The sequence below is a fragment of the Cornus florida genome, unplaced genomic scaffold (assembly GCF_030987335.1).
Source record: "Cornus florida cultivar Cherokee Brave unplaced genomic scaffold, ASM3098733v1 CherokeeBrave_3.0.0_Hap2_Chr07, whole genome shotgun sequence".
NCBI lineage: Eukaryota > Viridiplantae > Streptophyta > Magnoliopsida > Cornales > Cornaceae > Cornus > Cornus florida.
Window position 1 is genome coordinate 16,978,407 of NW_026775577.1, and position 22,626 is coordinate 17,001,032.

The 22,626-nt window shown below is 32.6% G+C and overlaps 1 protein-coding gene across 1 annotated transcript; it reads right to left on the reverse strand.

Annotated features, from left to right (window-relative positions):
• Nucleotides 1-7,540: 7,540 nt before the first annotated feature.
• Nucleotides 7,541-12,642, reverse strand: LOC132266612 (NAC domain-containing protein 37-like). Its single transcript, XM_059767540.1, has 4 exons — nucleotides 12,453-12,642; nucleotides 10,323-10,513; nucleotides 9,589-9,860; nucleotides 7,541-8,230 (listed from the first exon to the last, which is right to left on the reverse strand). The coding sequence occupies exons 2-4, from the start codon at nucleotides 10,474-10,476 to the stop codon at nucleotides 7,661-7,663; spliced, it is 996 nt and encodes a 331-aa protein (XP_059623523.1). The 5' UTR covers nucleotides 10,477-10,513; nucleotides 12,453-12,642; the 3' UTR covers nucleotides 7,541-7,660.
• Between the last annotated feature and the right edge of the window lie 9,984 nt (nucleotides 12,643-22,626).

Here is a 22,626-nt window from a genome sequence, read left to right on the forward strand (position 1 = left end):
TAAAAGGAAAATAATTTAAAAGCCGACTAGTTTTACCTATTCGTCAGAGAGAATAAATCCTTTGTAATACTTCGATTAGCTATCACTTCAATCATACTTTGTAATACTTTGACTAGCTATCATTTTAATCCCTCTTATTTATGCTACACAATTCAATATAGCTAAGGTGCACCAGTTAAGCTTAAGGAGCTGTACGTGCACGTAGCGATTGTGAAGTCGTATCTTGAATTTTGTTTTGGTCTAGTTTCCAGCAGATTGTGGACCCACTCTATGGTAGCTAGGCTCAAGGGTTCAGGGTGTGCTAACAAAGAACACTGATAGCTGTAGATTAAAGAGTACAGTTAGAAAGAGTGGGAATTCGGGATTGAAACTTGTAATCTCGTGTTCTTTGCTTCTAGATCTTCATCGTGAATTGGAGGTTTTACGTGCTTCTAGATCTTCATCGTGAATGGAAAGTTATATGTTAAACAACGTAAATGTTCGTGTTCTTGACTCTTCTATTTGTTACGACAGTGATCGCAATCATTTAAGTAAGCTTCCAGTCTAGTTTTAAGCATTGCAAGGAATTGTACATTTTGTAAACTAAAATTGACTATGCCATGCAGCCTCATGTATTTAGTTTTTATGTTTTTATACATGAATAACAATCGCTACAACATGATAAATATCACCTTTCAAAAAAATATATATAGAATTCCATTGCCACGAATTTCTTATGTTTGCTTCGATCTTTTGTTTGTCATTGCTCGTGAGATTGTATCTGACATTATTATTATGTTTTTGGTTGATGAAGATGATCAAGGAGGCTTGTTGTCTCTCAATGAGAAGGAGGGTTCAACCGCATACGCAATAACAAAGTATATTGAAAATGAGCATGAGGAGGAGGGGCTCCCGGCAAATTTTTGAGAAATTTTGGGACAGAAATTGAACTGTTAGAAACGGGGGCATTAAAAACATAAACTTTGGATGAGATTTGAAATAGATTCCGTTAATAATTTTTTACGGATCTCTAGACAAGCGCGTTTCTCTCCGTAAGGAGATGATTGTGGTATATATTTATTTTCTGAAATCCGTTTCCGGATGAATGAGAAATTAGCTCCAAAGTGTAGTGTTTTGATAAGCCTAAATGGGTATGCAAAATGTGGGAAGTGTTTGTCCCAGATGGAAAAAATGTTGAAACAAATTGAAATTTAAATAAGCTGAGTATAGGATTTGGGCTTGGGCTTGGGCCTAATTGTAAAGTCCAGATTATTCTTTTTTGGAATTTTGGATTGGGCCTAATTTTGGGCTGGGCTTATTTAAATGGGTTTCACAAATGAGTGGGGTTTTTGGGTGGTTGGTTTTTTGAATTAAAAAAACTACTTTTTAGTTTTTCTAAAAGGTTACACCTTTTAAATTAAAAAACCACTTTTAGTTTTTTCCAAAGGGTTACACCTTTTTCCGAACCATCATAACCCATAGTTGCACCCACTCGAAAAGGCACATTGCAACCTATTGGAATGGATGTGTCTATTGGTGAACAGACACCATGTGAACCATTGCAACCTATTGCAATGGTTGTGTCCAATGATGAAAAGACGCACCCCATTCGAAAAGGCATTTCTGTTTCTATAAATACCCCCTTTAGATCATTTGCAATTCATTTCATTTTCATTTTCTTCTATCTCCCTCTCTAGACTAGAACCCAACCCAAGTGGGTTCAAACCTTAGGTTAAGTGGTTCGAGCCACTTCGATCCTAATCCAATTTCGTCGAGTTATATTAAGATTGGTCCGAACCATTTGGTTCGGATTACACCCAATTCAGCATTTATATAGTATATAGATGCATTTTTGAGTCAGAGAGAGTATTACACGGAGGAGGTTCGCCGTATCCACGAGTTTGTAGTGCTACTACTGGTGGATGTAAACCGTTGTATCCTTGGAGATAGACGCCACTGAGTCCGTTAGCACCATAGCGGGGCGAATCTGTCTTAAGGACATAGTATCCAATACTAGCCTCGGTCCAGGTTCATTCCTTACATATTATTATTATTTTATTGCTTTATTTTGTATATTTAATTAAATATAGAGTTGCATATTTAATTAATGATTTATTAGCATATTGTTAATTATCTCATGACATATTAGTATAAAGGTTGTTATATCTTAAAAGTCACATTAAGCATATATTTTACCAACATGAACAACTATGCTGCAATGGGAAGCTCATGAAAATTCGAGGGACATACAAGTTACTCGATTCTGGAGCTAAAAGGCCTGCTGCTAGGGCTGACAAATCTTCAAAGAAGGTTAAGACTCGGAAGTAAATCAAGGTATATAAAAATCGGGATTCTACGCAAAATCGTTTTGGGCTTCGTAGAATCGGAATCGTAAAATCGGATCGTGAATCGTAAGATTCTACCAAATTGTGAAAAAACAATTGAAACTAACTTCTTAAACAATAAGATCTGTAAAATATAACAAAAATGAGGCCGAAACTTACAATATTACATATCCATGAGTTCACAAATCTCAAATCCTAACAATATTTCAAAGTCCGAATATAAATAAAAGAGAATGTTGCTCAAAATAACATGAGTTTACAAATCTCAAATCTTAACTCATCCATCTCCAAAGTTAGAAACTAAAATTACATATCAAAAGGAATTTTTTTTTTTAACTTTATGCAATTTCCTTTCTTTTTTTTTTTTTCTTCGAAAAGTGAAGAAATAAAAAGACCTTTTTGTACACCAATCCAAGTGTTACGGTGTATGTGACCTTATTAGTCACAAGTATGAAATTAATCAAGAGTTAGTACAACAAAATTAATAAACCACGTGTTAACTTGATCTCATTATATTATCAGTTTAGACTACAAGATTGTACCTTGGTTGGCATATTCGGAAAGTCTTTTAAGCTTTTAAATTATTTTTAATTTTTAATATATATGATAAGCCTTCAAAAAAAAAAAAAAAAAATTAGTCAAATGAAAATATTGATCATGAAACCAAAATTTGCCTAAACCTGTTAGTCACGAGTATGCATCCTTGAGATATAATTGATCATTTTAATTTTTTATAATTAAACACAAAAATATATTATGGAACATCGATATGCATGGTAAAAATAATTGATATATATACATATATATATTTCTTTTTCTGCCACTAATGAAACATAATTTATATTTTATAGAATAAATATTTAACTTTGTATACTATACTTGGGCTTGGCCTCTTTTATTTTGTAGCCTAGAAGAAACCACCCAAAAAATAAAAAAAAACCCAAAAATAAAGGCCCAAACAACCAATTTTGTAGAATTAGGTAGAATCGTAAAATTCTACCCACGATTCTACTGATTATATCCCCGATTCTACTGATTATATCCCCGATTCTACTAATTGAACGATTCTGTTACGATTTGGCTCGATTTTGAGTTTTGAGTCATAAAATCGTGCGATTGTACGATTCAGAATCGTGATTTTGATAACCATGAAGTAAATGCTAGTCAAGCTAATGCACCCTAACCAAGTCCAACAAGTTAAAGGCTATGGCCCTAAGTATAGATATGAATAAAGGGTTTATTATTGTGAGTATGGAGATGGTGGTTGGTACCCAAGCATTTCAATAATATATATATGGAGATGGTGGTTGGTACCCAAGCATTTCAATAATATATATATATATATATATATATATATATATATATATATATATATAGACACACACACACGCACGTAAATTTATTGCCTATAAAGTGTTGCCATGAGTATTCTTACATAGGTTGACACGAATATAACGGGAATATATTCGTGTCAAGAAACGAAAATAACACGTTTCATATGACCTGTTTAATAAATAATACTTAATTAAAATTTTATAGTATTAAGATCATTTTTGACATGGAAATAACATATTTAGTAAATCAATCATTTCTAACACAGCTATGATGTGTTTAAACGGACCTAATCAAGTTATTAACGGAGTGATGGGTCAAATATGAACATGATACACTTAATTATCGTGTTAATTTGGGTCAACCCAACTTCAACTCAAATAAAATTAATTAAGTCAAATTCAAAATCACTTATTTAGTGTCGAGTTCACGTTTGGTGTCATGTATTGCCACCAATTTGATTATAGAATCATTTCAAGAAAATTAACATATTTTTTTTGTGTTTTATTATCCTAAATTGGCTTTACCATTTGTTGTGTTACTTATCTAAGTAATTTCTTAACCCTCACAAGTCGTGGTGGCCAAATTAAACAAACATCAAGGGAAGTTGGGCTTTTGGGCCATGATTTTGGGCTTATGTCCAACTGAAAAGCCCATTGGATAAGAAAGAGTTCGGAGCTACCAAATAATATATCAGAAATTCAGGGTCAGAATTAAGGCCATTGGATAATATTTTTCATTCTCATGATTTATGATCAAATTAGACTACTATGCTTTTGATATTTAAACTTGAAAATACTTGTCTCCAGTGAAATCATGAGTTGTCCCCTCTTTAGATTTAAAGTATGTGTTATTATATCAATGAAATTCTCTTCAGATTTAAACTAATTGTTATAATATCAGTGAAATATCCTCTCTTTATAGTGTTAAAATATCAATTATGTAAAACAAATGTTTCATAATTTTATGAAAATAAATGGGAAACATAAATGAGAATAGCAATCAGTTAATTCATTTTTACATATGTTAAACTAACTCAAAATTGGTTTTAAACATAAACATGCAAGATTATCATACTTCTTTTTTAATTTATTTATTTATACGAAGACATTCAGATAGTTTGTTAACTCCTCTTGAAGCACACAATTGCTTGCAAATTTGTTAAATAATTTAAATAGAGTTTCACTTTTGACAAGTCTCAAATTGAGAATCAAAGAGAAATCCTCTCCAAACCCTTACCGCTTTTCAAATCGATTCACAAATTCATTTCTAGTTAATTTTATCTTTTGCCAACACGTGATCCGAAGTGTGAATACCCTCAAATGATTTTGCTATTTTGATTTCTTTGTTGACTTCTAATAGCATGAGAGAGAGATATCTAGGGGGAGAAAATTTTCAATTAAATTTTGAATCGAAAGAAGACTCTTTTTTCCTTTAAACCTTATAGGTATTACTCAATAATTTAGTTAGTAGAACATTCAATTCCTCGAACATATATGTCCGTATTCAAATCTTCCGTCTTTCTAATCTGTCAGGATTAAAAATAATAATAATAATAAAAATATTTAGGCCTTATGGTGCATGGGAAGCTCATCAAGGATGGGCTGGTGGAATTGTTGGGCGCCATCATCATATGTAGGAATCATTAATTGTTCTCTCAAAAGGTAAAATGGTATTAGTCAACCATTCTACTTATTGCTCTCCATGTTCTTCGTTCTGTTCAGTCTTGTCTATTCCACAATTTTCTCACATGCCAAACAATAAGTACCGCACTTTTCTTGGAAACTTTTCGCTCGCCATAAAGCTTAAATATTATACACACATGTATGATGTATATTGAACTTCAAGTGTTACAATCACTATGAGATGAGTAAATTCTTTGACACTATTGATTGTTTCACTACAGTTTCACTGCACTCATTTGAAGCAACGTGATTGGTCGGACTGGGACATGAAACATGATTGGTTGAACACCTCATGGTCTTAGCCACACACAATCCAAAAAGATACATATAGATAGATAGATATATATATATATATATATATATTAGAAACAAAAAGTTATGGTGGATTAGATCACGCTTATGAAATAAAAATTCGTAATCTATTATAAATAGAAAAATGATAACTAGTCTCACCTAGAGACATTTGCTTATATCTATACGAGAATGAGATGATATTTTCATCACCTAATTAAATAGGATGACTTCATTTATTACTCATATAAATGTAATGAAAAAAAAGTTGGCGTGATATGAATTTATTTTTATAATTTAATGAAAAAATTATTTTAAAATAATTGATGTATTTAATGACAATGCAATTATTCAGGTAAAGTTATTAGTCATTTCTATTTACTTACAGTTATATATGGTCACCACACTCTTATCAATAGTTTCCCAAGAAGGGGGTAATGAATGATGAAATTACAGTTCCTTTAAAAAGGATGTAGAATGACCATTTGGTCCTTGTTAATTGAGTGCGGAGAGGACTAAATTAAGTGACAATGGTGTAGAAGCAACCAAACAATATTATGTGATCATGGTGTACGTTTAGTTAGAAAAAATAAAGTAAATAAACAAAAGACATAAAAATAAATGGAAATGTATCATCAAAATATAAACTAAAATAGAAATGGATTAGCATTGTTAATTTTTAATTTTTGTTAGCCTAACTCTTACAATTTGAATTCTCTCCCTCACATCAAAGGATGTTCTGATACACAAGAGTGAATAGAAATCACTATATAGGTGGTGGGCATCTCACCATCCTAGTCGATGTCACTTTGCCAAAAAAGACCATTTATATAAATAATAATAATAATAATAATAATTACTCTGTATGTGAATGACCAACAATTTTCTTGTTTTTGTAATGTGTAAAGTTACTATTGTTGTGTGTGGCACCAAGAGGACAAGTGAAGCTAGGGTTGGTCAAATTGTCTATAGAGTTGGTTCGACAAGCATGCCAGCATAAACCGTGGTGGCACTCAGCATGCTAGACAACCCATGGGCCCCACTAAAGCACACAGAGAGATGACTCATGCTTACCCATGCATGATCAGTCAATCTATCCAATCAACCCCACATTTTTCTCATATTTCTTGTTTTTGCTACTCACAGCGAGTCCATCCCATGCACCTCAACTCTCATGCTTACCATGATCAGTCATCGTCAGTGACTTTTGATTTATTACCTTCATACTTTAATACCCTCGTTAAAAATGAAACATTACCGTTACAGAAATCGATTTTTATTTATTTATTTTTTTGTAGCTACTTCATATATAGAGTCCAATAAGAACTTTTGTCAATTTTTTAAAAAAGTAAAAATATTTTTCTAAATGTATATGAGAATTATTAATTGTCACATGATTTACACCGATAAAAACAATGTCAACAATATTATTTTTAAGAAATAAAATGAAAATTTAACATATTAGGGGAAAAGAAATTGGTAAAAAGATGTATACGTACCAATTTTTTATTTTACCTCTATATGATAGACGAATAGCTTTTTACCATATTTGATATTTCATACCTGAATGCAGTAAATAATGTGTTGTATAATTACTATTTTTGTTATATATTAGATGTTCACTTCTGAAATTTTAATTCACAATTGTGAGGTAAATAATATTTTTGAGTCAAAGTTTTTGAAGTGACTAATGTTCTGAAAGCCGGGAGAAAACTCCAATTTTTGAGTTAGAGATTGGGAACCAGGCATACTACTTTCTATTAGAAGGCCTTAGCTGTGGGAGGGAGCCATGAGACGGAGGTAGTATTTTCATTGTAGTGTTAGCTTTTCTATCTTCTGCATATGACACTGCGAAGACTGCAAAGTAGAGGACTTGGCATATGTGAGAGAGGAGTTTCTTTTCTTCACTCATATATATATATACAACCATATTTTTACATAATATGTATATCTTCAAGATCCTTTTAACTTATAAACATATAATCAAAATTAATATCATTAGTATTAAACCTCATCACCACACTCTCTTCATTCATGGAATAGACAAGTTCCAATGTCACACTCATCTAACTTGGTCCCTCCTTCTTCTCTACCATTCTGCAATAATAGTAACATCATATCTGAATTACTATGCATTCCAAAACTACTTGACAACCCATCACCTTCGAATGATCTTTCCTCTTGACTCAATTGCGAAGCAACAAACTTGTCAAGGGCCCTCCAATCCGTCACTTTCGTCGCGTTATTGCACCCTCTAATTTGATCCTCTTCCTCATTATTTTCTGACACCAGAGATGCTGAGCTTGGCTTCTTTGTTAGTGGCAGAGGTATGGATGGGCTTTGTAGATGAGGAAGCTGTACAAATTGATCAGAGTGTGTGAAATTTGAATTGTCGGCTTCTATCTCTCTCTTGCACATGAAATTTTGAGAAAAATAGTTCTGAGACTGCCTTGTTGTAGTATTGTAATCAGTCGAATCAACTAGTGAGCTGACACCACTTGGTTCGTCGTAAAAATAGCTAGACTCCCACCCTTCAATGCTCTTGGTTTGGCTTGTTATTCGCTTCTTGAATGCGCGGCACACTACCCATCCTTCTTCCTGCAACAAGAGCTTGCCCAAGTAAACAAGATGGAAATAGGAATATATATATATATATATATATATATATATATATATATATACATACACAGCAGAGGTAAGGCTGCGTATATCTGATTCTTGCCAGACCTTGTAATGGCGGGAGCCTCGCACACTAGGTTGCCCTTTTTATATAAACACATGATCACTATCTGATTCAGTGGTTTAACATTTGAATATTAGTGTCATTTGTGCAAGTTCAAGTATAAGAGCAGTGGTTTAGGCTTCGTCTGTTTCAACATAAAATATTTTTTTTGAAAAATATTTTTCTTTTTTAGGTAAAATATTCTTTTATTTTTACTTTGTCAGTGTTTTACAAATGTCTACGTCGAGATTGAGGCCGAGTCCATCGAGCGAGGCATGTAAAATAACTTGTCGAAAATTGATGGATAAGTTATTTTTGTTAAATTTTAATTTTTTTTTTCTACATAAATATTTTAGGACAACCAAACACCAAAAAATAAAAAATAAAATCCAAACAAACGGAACCTTAATGAAATGCCAAAGTTTTGATCCTCCTTCCCCTTCTGTCAGATGACCATAACTAGGCAATGTTCTTTGTCCCTTTATATATCTATATCTATATATATATATTCGCATTTCCATTTCCAATTCATTTTGGTTTTGGTAGGAAGTAGAAATTAAGTTGAAATTTCGAGGTCATAAAGTTCAACTAGAAAAAATAAAATATTATCCTTTGGCAAGTAGAACTGTAGAAGTTTGCTAGTCAAAATGCTGAGATGAGAGTAGAAATGAAAATTTTTTCTTTTGACAAGTTGAATTGGGTGGAGCTGTTCATACCAGAAGGACTTGGAAGAAGGAAATTTTTGGCTTTAAAAGCATTAACTTTTGACTTGGAGACGAAAAGTTTTCTTTCTTTTAGACAAACACAGTGAGATTGCAGCTAATGGAACATATATGCATGAAATGTACAGTGATTCAACACCTAACAAGTTGGAAAATATTTAGGTCCCGTAGAGAAAAATAAAACTACATGCCAAATTTGAATATTGAACTAATCTTTGTATGGCAGCTTGACAAGTTGAAAAAGTTCCTGAATTAATAGTACTAAGAAACTTTACCCCACACACACACACACACGCACATATTTCACATTTTTAGTCAAGAAAGTCTGTTCATATATATCTCTCTTACCATGCAAGTTTTACTAAAATATGGAAAAAGAAAAAGTGTCTTCAAAACCCTTAATTCAAAATTTGTCAAACATACTCATTTGGTAGATCAAGGAAGAGATTAAGAATTAATAAAGGAGAGTAACATCTAGTTGTTTTCAATAATGAGTAGAAGAAAATGCTTACCTGTGGAAGGCTATTCTCTTCGGATTCGAGCCGGTACTCATGCATGATCCAATCTGATTTCTGCCCATTTGGTGCTCTCCCTCTATAGAACACAAGGGTTTTCCTCATTCCAATGAGTTTAGACCTGTCATACACAGCTTTGTCTCGCCCCGTCGCCTTCCAAAACCCAGCTATGGTCGCTCTGTTTGTCCTTGTCCCACTTGGATACTTCTTATCCTTGTGGCTGAAGAAATACCACTCATGCTGCTCTTCGTACCCTATTCGACATCTTTCTGCAACATCACCATTCAATTCACTCGTGCTAATTTCCAGAGAAAAAAACATTACTAATTCAAACCACTTAATATGATGCTGATAACAATCTTTTAATTTCTTCTAAAACTGTAATCTAGGTTGTGTTTGAAGAAGCCATGCCCATTAGTAGCTAGGGAACATGAAAGTTTTAGGGTCTTTAATAACATGAGGCATTCCTCGCATCACAGTAGAGAGATTTGAAGTGGACGGAAAGAGGTGGAAGTCCAAGCAAACTTGAGAGATCGAGAGAGGATGACAGTGTGCAAGTACACCATTGACTCGATCCCTTGGAATCAAGACTAAGCTTTTCTTTTTGTATTAATTTTAGTTGACTTCAAAAGTTAGATCCAAGTTAGGTTCATGTTAGGCATGTTTTCAGAATTATGTGTTACAAAAAACCCTAATAATTAGAAAAGCAAACAAAGAAGAAATTGGTATACCTTGGAGATCCCATGGTTCAATTTTGTACAGATCAATGTCTCTGATAACATCAAGATCAATCTTCTGTGAGGCAACCTTCTTCTTTAGATAGTACCCTACAAGCTCCTCCTCTGTTGGATGAAACCGGAATCCAGGTGGGATGCTTGGCTCCATCGTCGAATCGATTGTAATGAATAGCTGTTGCTATCTACTGCATCAAATTCACCACCACCACAACTTGTATCATCAATTCATATAACTCTATAATCTTTAAATCATAGCCCATATAAAGAGAAAAGAGAAAAGCAATATAAAAAGGTAAGTTAAAAAAAGAACTTTAGTACACTAGAAACACCCATGACATGTACTGATCAACCTATGCATTCTTATTTATGTGACAAGATATAATTAATTGATATCTTCGGGTGCCAGAAAGATTTTTTATACAAAAAGAAAAAGAATTAATGAAGCCTACAAATGAAAAGGTGACAAATGTTAATGAGATATAATCATTAACTCATTTGGTGATGAGAAACAGTACTCAGCATATATGTATATTATCTCTGAAAGGATATATATATATATATATATATATATATATATATATATATATATATATAACCGCGTGTTGTATAAACAAAAGCCATTTTTCACAGAAAATGATTGTTAATGGGGGTAATACTGAAAAGGATGAGAAAACCGAATGATGAGATGAAAACCAAGAGAAGTTGAAGCTGAGCTTTTTTGTGTTGTGCGGGTTTGAAGAAACTGACAAGTGGGAATTAGTGCTAATGATGTTGTCTTGTGTTGGGTGAATGGTTGAAATGATGCATCAAGAACTGTGGTCTTGATCCATATATTATATTTAAGTAAATAAATAATTAAATATATGTTTATGTATATAATATAACAGACCCAAAAATTAAGGAGAAAGAAATGAACATAATTTTCTTTATGTATGAGTACTTATTAGTCCTTGCAAACTTTTTTGCAATTTGCAAGATTAATGTGTTTGAATTTCAGTAAAAGAAAGATAAAAATTTGATTTATGTAGTTTAATGTATTATTAGAAGAATGTTTACGGCCAAATGGATAAGAGTCGTGATACAAACATAAAAGATGTTTTATAGAATGGAGGAGTTGAAGTTGCTCCACCTAAAAGGGACACCATTTCATGGGATCAAAGCTTGGTAGACGAGGAATAGTTACAGATATTGGGATGTGTGTGTGTGTGTGTATATATATATATATATAGAGAGAGAGAGAGAGAGAGAGAGAGAGAAGGCACTCTTAAGGGTTTAATTTGATTTTCTTTTCAGAAATGGAACTCTGAGCGTCTTGTCAATTTGTCTGGGATTTACATGGCACATCTGACCTCTCTCTCTTATCGACTCATATAGAATGCCCAAAATTTGGAATACAGAGACAAGTGTTCATCAAATTCAACCAAATTAAATTGAAAGAATTTTATATATAATATAGCATAAAGTGTTTTGTGTCGCATAGAAACTTACACAGATCAAAGTGACTAGCTCCACTAGACAGTATTCTCGGATGTGTGTAAAGTTTACTAAATTTAATATGTTGAAAAACATAAACAAATTGAAAAACATAATTTATGTGTTAGACAAATTACAGTACTACTACAACAGAGGATGTTACAGCAGAGGATCCAAGCTAGGCGGTGGGATCCATACTTCCATAATGTAATAGTGGTTGGAGTACTAGAAGTTGCCTAATACGGAGTACTTAAAAAGGGAAATCATATATATATGAAAGGAACCACTGTACAAACTGAAGAGGAATGGCCATTAATTATTCAATTATCATTCAACAAATGCTATAAATGAAACATTATTTTAATTTGTAAGAAATATATTCAAAATCTTGAGGAAAACATGGAGACAAAATCATGTGTGAAATAACAGGAGGAAAACACGGAGACAAAAACATGTGTTAAATAACAGGAATATGATATATGAAAGTTATATGAGGAACAATCCCTTTAGAAGGAATATACACTATTTTTGAGTCTGACCAGATTTAGAGTGACAATTTGGAAACCAAATAGTACTAGTGAATGAAAGCTATCACAGCCAATGAACACCACAAAATCATTATCAAAGTAAAGAGAAAAAAAAAATGAACACCTCAAAATGTGGTATTAATATTGTTGACCTGATCAGTTGGGTACCTTTGGCTTCAGGAGTTTAAACTCCCCTCCAAGAGAGAAGAAATGAAGAAGAGGACAAAGTAAATGAAGAAGAGAAGAAGAAAAATATATGTGAGAGAGAGAGAGAGAGGTTAGGAGTGAGAGAGGACAAGATGGAATGGAAGTATAAAAGGTAAGAGAGGTTAGAGGAGAGAGAGAGGGAAGAGGACAAAAGTATAACAGGTAAGAGAGGGAGGACCGCTCAATTGCACGAGTTGATGTTTGTCCCCAGCTAATTGACGACGTCGCTGCGAAGCTTCTTGCAGTTAAATTAAAATGAATAAATAAATAAATAAAATTAAAAAAGTCATCACTCAATATTGGTATTTGTCGAAGTTTTCTGTTACGCGAGTGGTGAAGTTATTTCCTGTAATTAAACCAGCTCCTAATATTTTCACACTGGCTCAATCTCACATTCTCTGGTATTATATGTAAATTCAATATTCTTTTATGATACTACGCATTTTAAAGTCGTAAATTCATCAGAATTCCGGAATTAAACTTGTTTAATTTAGAGTAGTGCAGGATAGTGACCCGTGGAAAGTTTTTGATTCAGAGAAACCAAAAACGAATAATATTATGTCTGATAAGGGTGAAGTCGATCAGAAGGGAACAACATAACTTATCCCTTCGAAATAATATAAACATTTATTTTTAATTTTTTTTCTTAATTATTATTCACACACGCATATTTTCATCGAGTCTCGAATTCTTAACCTCTGTTTAAGAAAAAAGGTCTGATAGTACCATACGATTAGCCTTTGTCATTTATTTTAATTTTGGTTACACGAGTTGCTTCATGACTATTTCATGAAAGAAGATATCGTTCATTATAAGTATTTATCCATGTGAATATAACATATCAATATATTAATTTTATAAATGATGACATCAGTACATAACCCTTTCTACTTTCTACTTTGACAATATTATATTTTTGAAATAAAAATATTACATTTTATGTATAATAATATTGTATTTTAAATAAAGAAATTGCATGTGCACAACAAAAGAATAACAAAAATAAATTTGTAGTACTTGAGTCCTTACATCGTATGGTTAATTGCCATATTACAGGAGCTCTGTGTAAGAATATTTCAGATATTTTGATATGTGTAGTTTGTCGTGATTGTATATAAACTATTTAAAAGTCTAAAGTAACTAAACGAGTGTGTTGATTCTTTACACAGCTAATTTTTTTAAAATATTCTAATTAATAAGCACCTTAATACTCAACTTTTTATTGGTTTGACAAATATGTCCTTTTCAACAGGAAAATAAAATTTGTTTTAAAGCACGTTTTTAATTTTCAGTAATATGAGTTGCATTCCTTCAGTGTCCAATTGATTGTCTCCGGACAATTTTGAAAGTAAATCATTGGTTGGTTCATTGACTATATGCTACTCCTTTACGTAGAAGATAAACAAAGGGAAGAACCAAACAAAATCCCAAAGCCACCAAGCATGTAATTATGAGGATCTAAGTAGGCCTACACTACAATCCTCCAACACCAATGTGTTCTGAGAATTTTTATTTTTTAGTTGGGCGCAAACAAACAAAAAAATGGAGTCGGTGAATCGATTCAAACTAAACCGAATTACATGATTTGATCTGATTTTATTACTATTCAATCTGATTTATTTATGATTCAATTATTTTTCAAGTCGAAGTAAATGATGTTGACTTTTATTTTCATTCTTTAACATAAACTGCTATTATTAGTATAGAATATACATTTCAATTCAAATCTAATCGCATAATTAAAATTATTCTTATAAGCAGTTGCGTTTATATTTGAATTTGTATTCACATAATTAACAATTCAACACTTGCAAAACGTGGAGAGACATGAAAAATTTAGAAGTTGTAACCGCTTTGAATCTTTGACAAAATAATAATAATAATAATTAATAATAATAATAACTAAATTCTTGATGAAGGAAGATGGGAAATGTTGGAAAGAAGGGAGGTTTATGGGAATAAAAAGAATGAAGGAGGAAAAGTTGGTGAGTCAGCGGCACGTGATACGAACGCGTGGTTCACGGAGGGCGGTGGCGGCCAACCATGGTCTTCCATCACGCGGCGGAACGCATCATTTTTAAGTTTTTAACTCCTTAGACTCTCTTGTGGTCCCCACACATTTTGAGCCAAGTTTTTGTGGTCTCCACGTTTGATAAAACCAAATTTTTTTTTTTTTAATTACTTATGTTCGAAAATTGTCAAGACCACTTTCATGAGTTCTCCTTTTTTTTTATTTATTGCAAACTATTTTTTAAAATATATATAAGTCAAATAAATATTTTGTAATTTTAACAAGGGGCTTGTTTCTTAGACGGATTTCAGTATAAGAAAACCTTTAAATAAATTATTTGACATTACTATTAATAAAAAGAATAAAAAGAACTCACAACTCTTGTTCTTTCAATCACTTTTAATTTTTGTATATTTACTTGACTTCTCCAAAATAAAATATTTTTAAGAATATATATATAAATAAATAAAAGGGTAGCTGCCAAAAACCTTGGCGTAACCAGATAAATACGAAAAAAAAAAAAAAAAAGAAAAAAAAAAAAAGGAGATTCTCAAGGGTCCTATGAAGATCTCAATCCTTTTGACAATAACTCCTCTCCAAACACGCACACACACAGACACACACTCACTCACTCACTCTCTCTCTCTCTCTCTCTCTCTCTCTCTCTCACACACACACACACACACCCAGACTTTACATATATGTAGAATATTGAAGAACATTTTACCCTATAGAATTTAAGTTAGTTAGAGAAGTATATTTTATAGTTGCTGGTGGTTGCTGAAGAGCTACCATTAGCTTAAGGGTAATTTTCTATATATCATTTATTTTTATTTTTTTGGTGAAAACAATAATAAAAACTACTACTTTCTATGCCCTACAGTACTAAAAAAAAAAAAAACATAAGCGAAAAAAACACCTTTAGCTTGTGCGACACACAATCACTTTATTCATTGGAACTATAAAGTATTTCCTCAAATGGTTGAATATTTTGGTAAATGAAGTTTTCAAATTAAAATCATTAGAAGGAAAAAATAAATAAAATCTTGCATATATAACGTTAAATCTTCATAAGGTAACAAGAAGGAGAACATGAAGGAAATTGAAAACAAAGGGAAAAATAAAAAGACAACTAAAGCGTGTAGGTATGGGAATGATTTTCGATCTGATACATCAATTTTCTACAATCTTGTAGCAAAATTTCAGAAAATATATCAATGGGCACAAAACAAAAGAAAAATAATATTTGAATGGGCACAAAACAATATATATATATATATTTGAACCGATAATTCAGGCCTAAAAAATAAGTCAAAGGGCTTATTTGGCATTATATATGTTAAGTGAGATCATTAGGTAATTTGGCTGATATTTTAGTGCTAAATTATGAATAACTGCATGTTGGGTATTGGAATGATTTTCCAATGCATCAATTCTCTACAATCTAGCATCAAAATTGTAGAAAATATATCAATAGCCACAAAATAAAATAAAATAAAAATGATATTTGAACCGATAATTGAGGCTTAAAAGATAAGTCGATGACTTATTTGTTGTTGATATGTTAAGTAGGGATACATTGTACGTTCTCATTGAAACATATTTATGGGCATATAAGCCAACATTTTAGGCCTAAATTATCATATAAATGCATTTAGGGTGCATTGGAATAATTTTCTAATGTATCAATTCTCTACAGTCTAGTAGCAAAATTGTAGAAAATATATCAATGGGAACAAAACGGAAGAAAAATAATATTTGACCTTCTTAAAAATTAAATAGAAGCCTTATTTGCTCTTCCATATGTTAAGTGGGATCTATAGTTCTCACTTAAACATATCTAATGGCATATAAGTGCTTCTTTTGATTTTTTAGGTCTGAATTATCGACTTAGAGAAGCGGTGCTCGAAACAACAACATCAATAAGAATTCCAATATGACCAAGAATTGATCTTGTGAGTTGATAGTAGAAGATTTGAAGTGTGACATTGATTTATACTAAAGTTACCATAATATTAAAAAGGTAACTTAAAACATGTTACGTATAAAATATATGTATATCCTTATTATATAAATATATAAAATATATACATCAGATTATTTATTAATACTAAAGTTACTATAATATTAATAAATTACTTTCCTTTTTATATATATGTATATACATATATATCTATATATATACATATACAACTATCCATGGATAATTATCCATACCCATCCAACCTCCTATCCAAGCAGTCCATGGGATCCAATTGGTTGGCCAATTACCACTAACCATAACCATAAAAGAAAAATAAAATAAAATAATAAAAGAAATGAAAACATTTAATTTACAATTAATTAACATTAATCAAATACATCATTTAAGCACACAATCTAATTAAACAAATAATACAAATAACACCTAGAAAAAATACAAATAACACATAGATAAGTAACCAATTAATCAAGTAACACTTAATTCAATTAAACACATAAATAATTAGTCAAATAATCGATTAAACAATTAAAAAAAATATAATAAAAATAAATAAATAAATACCGAGACTATCCTTTTAAAATTAGGGGTATTACATTCTTCCCCCCTAATAAAAGGAATTCCGTCCTCGGAATTCGCCCTTACTTTCTTCTATTATGCTTGGAAACTGTGAGCGAAAAACATCATCATATTCCCAAATAGACGCAACCTCACTATAAGGGCTCCACTTAACTCTAATATATCCAGTGGTATACAGAGTTCCTATATTTTAAGAAACACAATAATCATACAATGTGTAGGTCGTATCAAATAACAACGTAATCCTCCTATGTCGACAAGGGAATGATCTACATACCTCCAAGTGCCATAGAATATACGCACAAACTCCTATGCACCCAGCGCTAATAATTTGGTAACGCTAATTCAGAGGTGACTGCCTCAATTGCGAAACACAATCGTGTAAAAGTCAATGTAATAAGTAAAATTGACATTTCTCCAAAAATCGTCTTTCTTCCTACATAGAAAACAGAACGAGCAAACTACTCCCTGATAGAAAAACTCTAGTATACGAGTTCAACTATTTACAACATCCTACTGTTGCTTCCCAACCGCGCGCAGTTCAATATAAAGGGAAGTATCTATTTCCGACATATTTTTAAATGAAGTCAAGGTCTAATTGTACAACCCTTACTTCCATTTCCAACCAACAAATGAGAGGTATGCATTGTGAAAGATACAAAACCTCCAAAGTTGTCACACTAACCTCCTTGTGCCAACAATATCACAGACAAAATTCCGACAAGTGAAGTAAATTCTTCCAACAGTCCATGAAAATCTAGGATATACGCCTCAAACATATCCTTTATGGTCTAATTTAATCTCTCGATTAATTCCCCCGTCTATATTTATGAAGTAGAGCTGTTACTCTAAAATCTTCATAAAGCTCCTTCGAAATAGCACTTTGCATCCACTAATATGAACATCCACATGCTATAACACCACTATCACTGAACTAGAAAACTACTATGAAGTTCTAAAATAAGCATCACTCAAATGTATGTCCTCAAGCAATCTTTCTCAATCCACCACTCGGATTCCATATGGAAAATTGAAATTCCAAATCAATGTCGATCATTCCCACCGACTATCACTCCTGTTTAGTTCAACTTCCATATTTGGTATAGGAAGTGGCTAAAGATTCCTATGATATCTAATGATCAACTTTCCACCTTTGTAGCAGGTTTTACACTTAGGGCAAGTATAGACACGTCCCTATCCGTACCTGTTCACCAAAACCGATATTTGATGTCGTGATGTACCTTCTAACCGTCTGGGTGTACAAAAAAAAAAAATTATAAATTTCCATCTCAGTCGCTCGACCGTCATATCACTATTTATAGAAACTACTAACTCCTCCTCCAGTACCTTAAACTCCATCTGAGTAAGGTAACACCTTCTCGAGGGTTAGCTCCGATATTCAAAATTGAACTCCTCAACTACCGTAGTAATAACAAGTGTTATTATTACACCTGCTATAAATGCATCTAATAACTCAACAACTAATCGAAAGATTTAAATATTCTATCATTTGTTAAGAGCATCCACTTCCATAATTGCTTCCACCAGACGGAACTTGATATAAAGTGTGAATTACCACTTCTATCTATCTAAACCATCTCGTGATCCGTTATATTCGTATGAACTGATATCTTACCAGCTCGATCAAAATAGATAAAATGAAACTGATTTAATTTTATCAGTCAACCAATATCCCATCTAGAATCCTGACCCTTGCATCAAATCAGCAATCCCTTAACTAAATCCGTGAAAATGCTCTGTCATTTCCACTTCAGTATAGAAAATAGCTGCAAGAATCCAGTGATCTCTGATGGTCCATCTCTACTATTTAATAAATATTAGACTTAGAGAAAAACACTATATTCCTCTTCCTGCCTGTCCTCCAAACATCTGCTTCATACTGTGAAGCATTATGTTTCTACTAGGGTGAATAAAGTACTAAGAGTTGTGAAACTCAGTCTTTGCATCCTCCATCCAATTTGTCTGCAGAAAGTACTGTTAATCCAGTACCACCAGTTTTCGTCTGTACCCATTATTTAAATTGGAGCATCTTCAAAAGCGAATTTTGCAACTAAATCTATCCACTACTGATCTGTGATAAACTTACCGATATTGAAAGTCAATCGGTAATTCCATTTATCAATAGTCAACTATGACTTTAACTCAACAAAAGTCAACAAACTACGACCTTTCCATATATACCATGCACCTCATCTTTATATAGGTGTTTGGTCTTACCATCTTATCTTTGACACACCCTGCTTCTTTAAGACAAGTTAGTGTCAATCCAACTTCTTTGTCTAACTTCAAAAGAATATGAAATCTTTCCATCCTCCACATAAGTCATCAATTTCCTTGCAACAACTATTTGTTGCAAATTGTGACTAAAAAAATAATTCCATATTATTTATGGAAATAAAAATACTTAGCTTCCTCTTCCATGTGCAATACCGGTAAATTCCTCCTAATGACACACCCTCTTGAATAAATTCTTGATTAAGAATTTAGTGCTGAATATTTATTCAGTCTCCTATCCTCACTCGGTGTCATTCCAATAAGTACTTAATCCAGTACTAAATCCTCCTTCCGACTTGGTAACAACTTCTAAAATTTTCAAGAAGATGTTCAACAAATCCAGCACCTCTGATATATCATCATGGCGTTTTAGTGATCTTTATTTACCACTACCTCACGCATACCGAAACATTAACAATCACCAATATCATGGCGTTGTAATATGATACGAATCCACACCTAACGTAAAGTATATCAAATTAATCGTTCTAGATTGTTTGACTCGTAGTGATGGTTTAATTATCCCATCCCAAAACGCACCATAATGACACATGTCCAGGTCCAATAGATTGGTTAGATTTATGTGTATCTACCAAATCCTATGACCGTATGCTCACAAATTTAGCGTAAATAGCGCTATGACTCCATGTTATTAAAACAATAATTGATTGATCACACACTTATGTCCCCAACTAAACCACATACCAAATCCCGAGTAATTAACAAAAAAAAAAAAAAAAAAAAAAAAAAAAAAAAAATAGCATAAAGCACGTATGATAAACACAACAGAACAAAATATACTCCTACTTAGGACATCGTTCTTTCTAGAAAAGAAAGTCTCCTTTGAAATCAACCTTACTAGATTGTTTCAAAATTTCCTTTTATAGTTTTGTAAATAATCATTCAACCTCGAAACATATCCTTTAAAACATAGCTTAAAAGCAACATTTGTTAGTCTAAGCAAATACTAAGGGCTTAACCCTCATCCTCCCTATACACGGAATGTAAACTATCTAACTTGGCTTTATAAAGTGAATTAGAACGTCACAACATAATCCATATGCCTTTTTGTATGTGATTTAAAAATTATGTATTTTGTTCTGATAAGAACACATCCGATCCCCAAACTCCTGAACAATACTTCTTATATACCTCTTTTAGAGATGATAAGAAAGCTTAATTATTTGTAGATTGATCAACCCTAATTCTACTAATAACATTCGCTATACTATTAGTAATTCAGATCACCTCGTGCGATCATCCATCTTCAAGATTTAGTACCCTCTCTACTGAATGCACATAAATCTCCTCCATTAGGATCCTCTTCGGCTCCTACTCTTCGCTTGTCTCCTTTTTGAGATCAACTGAAGTCGTGTTGGTTCCGATATGCGGTGACCTATCACGTACACCTAAATCATTCATTGGCTTATACTTTTAAAGTTACGCCAAACGAACCTAAACCGTCAATCCTTAACTCTGCTTTCGGGCAATGAAATCGATAACTTACTCCTTTACTTCTTTGGGTTTTTATTGCTTTCGCCTTGAACCCAATCCTCCTCCTAATGCCAACCATTCTGTAACTACAGAATCTAATTGACATCAGCTCCTCCTAACGAACCGTAAATAGAGTACAACGAATCCTAATATGAGCTCTAAGTTTTAAGAGACGCAACGCGGAAGTCACATAACGAAAGACACTCCGAAGGACACTTGAACCTGGAGTGCTCTGATACCAACTGTGATACCCCCGAATTTCCGAATGTGGGTTGGCCAGGCCCACGCCCGAATACCCGAGGATGTCAAAACAAATTGATAATAAACGAACACAGAGTACAAAAGAATAAAGAAGAATAAATAAAATGCTGACAAGAAACTAAAATGATAATCTAATAATAAACCTCATAATATATTTTCATTAATTAATAAACTCTTCTGATAAAACTGATCCTCCAAAATACAACTCGGGAATCCATACTGTGTGGACCCCTAGAAAATCCAAACTAAACAAATGACAGTATTCTAAAACAGGAAACTGAATCATAAAGGAACTCCTATGTAGCATCGAAAGAATGAAGTAGATTGATCCCCGCTCAGCACGAACAATCTCTACTCGTGACGAACACCTGAAAAACAATGGTGGGTCAGGCCCACAAACAAGTTCTACTCTACTACAATCCAAGCAGAGATCCGATACACGTATACATCCTAGTCAATCCAACAGTAACTAGTAGTCCGTATATATATATATACACACTAAAGGAACCTCACTAGACTATAGGGTTGTCTCAACCTGAATAGTAGGCAACATGCAAAACGCACATATAGTGGGCATGAGTACCTAGACCTACCAGGGTACACAACTACACTATATCTAGCTACACATCCCTGGCGATATACGCACCCTAACCACTGATCCTGAGACTCAAGCTCATATCATGGCACCATACTTATATATATAAAATCTAGTGACCATCCTATCCAGTATAAATTAATCCTCCATAAGTCATTCAACTTGTTCAGCTGACCTGACTTGAATATAAGTAGGACTTAATATTTTAGTTAATCCATTCCCTTATATAATAAATTAATCCTCTATAAGTCATTCAACTTGTTCAACTGACCTGACTTGAATATAAGTAGGACTTAACATTTTAGTTAATCCATTCCCTTATATAAAATAGGTAGGACTTAACTGATAAGTTAATCCGTCCCTAGAATGCCACCGTCCTATACCGGTGCATTAAATCACACAATCCAACAATTGATGTAATAATTAAAGAAATACATCAAACATTCCAGAAATAACTATGATAATATGATATCAAGTTATCACAGAATATGAATGACTTATTATTTATTTAAGCTCATATATCATATGTCCTACACAAACTGAATCTTATGCATGATGATATTTTATTATATCGTCAAATAAGCATTCTCCATATCCAATTCATCCTACACATTTATTCTCAATTGCTAAAGCATTTTAAAAGATTAAATCCATTCGTTTGTGCAAACATTTAAATAGCAAGCATCGTTACGATTGAGTGTATTTAAATTTATTTAAACCCAAACCTAGTCCCTATTTAATGTTCAGGAATCCTAGGCATGTTTCTACGTTCCATCATTCCACATATATGAAAAATACATAATTCAAACATATAAAAATTCACACCAGAAATCAAATCAAAATCATGCATTTTTTAATTTATAACACAAGAACAG

Bases quoted from the DNA above. Each gene is read 5' to 3' on its own strand.
- LOC132266612 (XM_059767540.1), bottom strand. From the start codon at position 10,476: ATGGAGCCAAGCATCCCACCTGGATTCCGGTTTCATCCAACAGAGGAG. The intron at 9,861-10,322 runs GTATACCAATTT...GTGATGTTGCAG, and splicing joins TGAACCATGGGATCTCCAAG to AAAGATGTCGAATAGGGTAC. The intron at 8,231-9,588 runs GTAAGCATTTTC...CTCTTGTTGCAG, and splicing joins AAGAGAATAGCCTTCCACAG to GAAGAAGGATGGGTAGTGTG.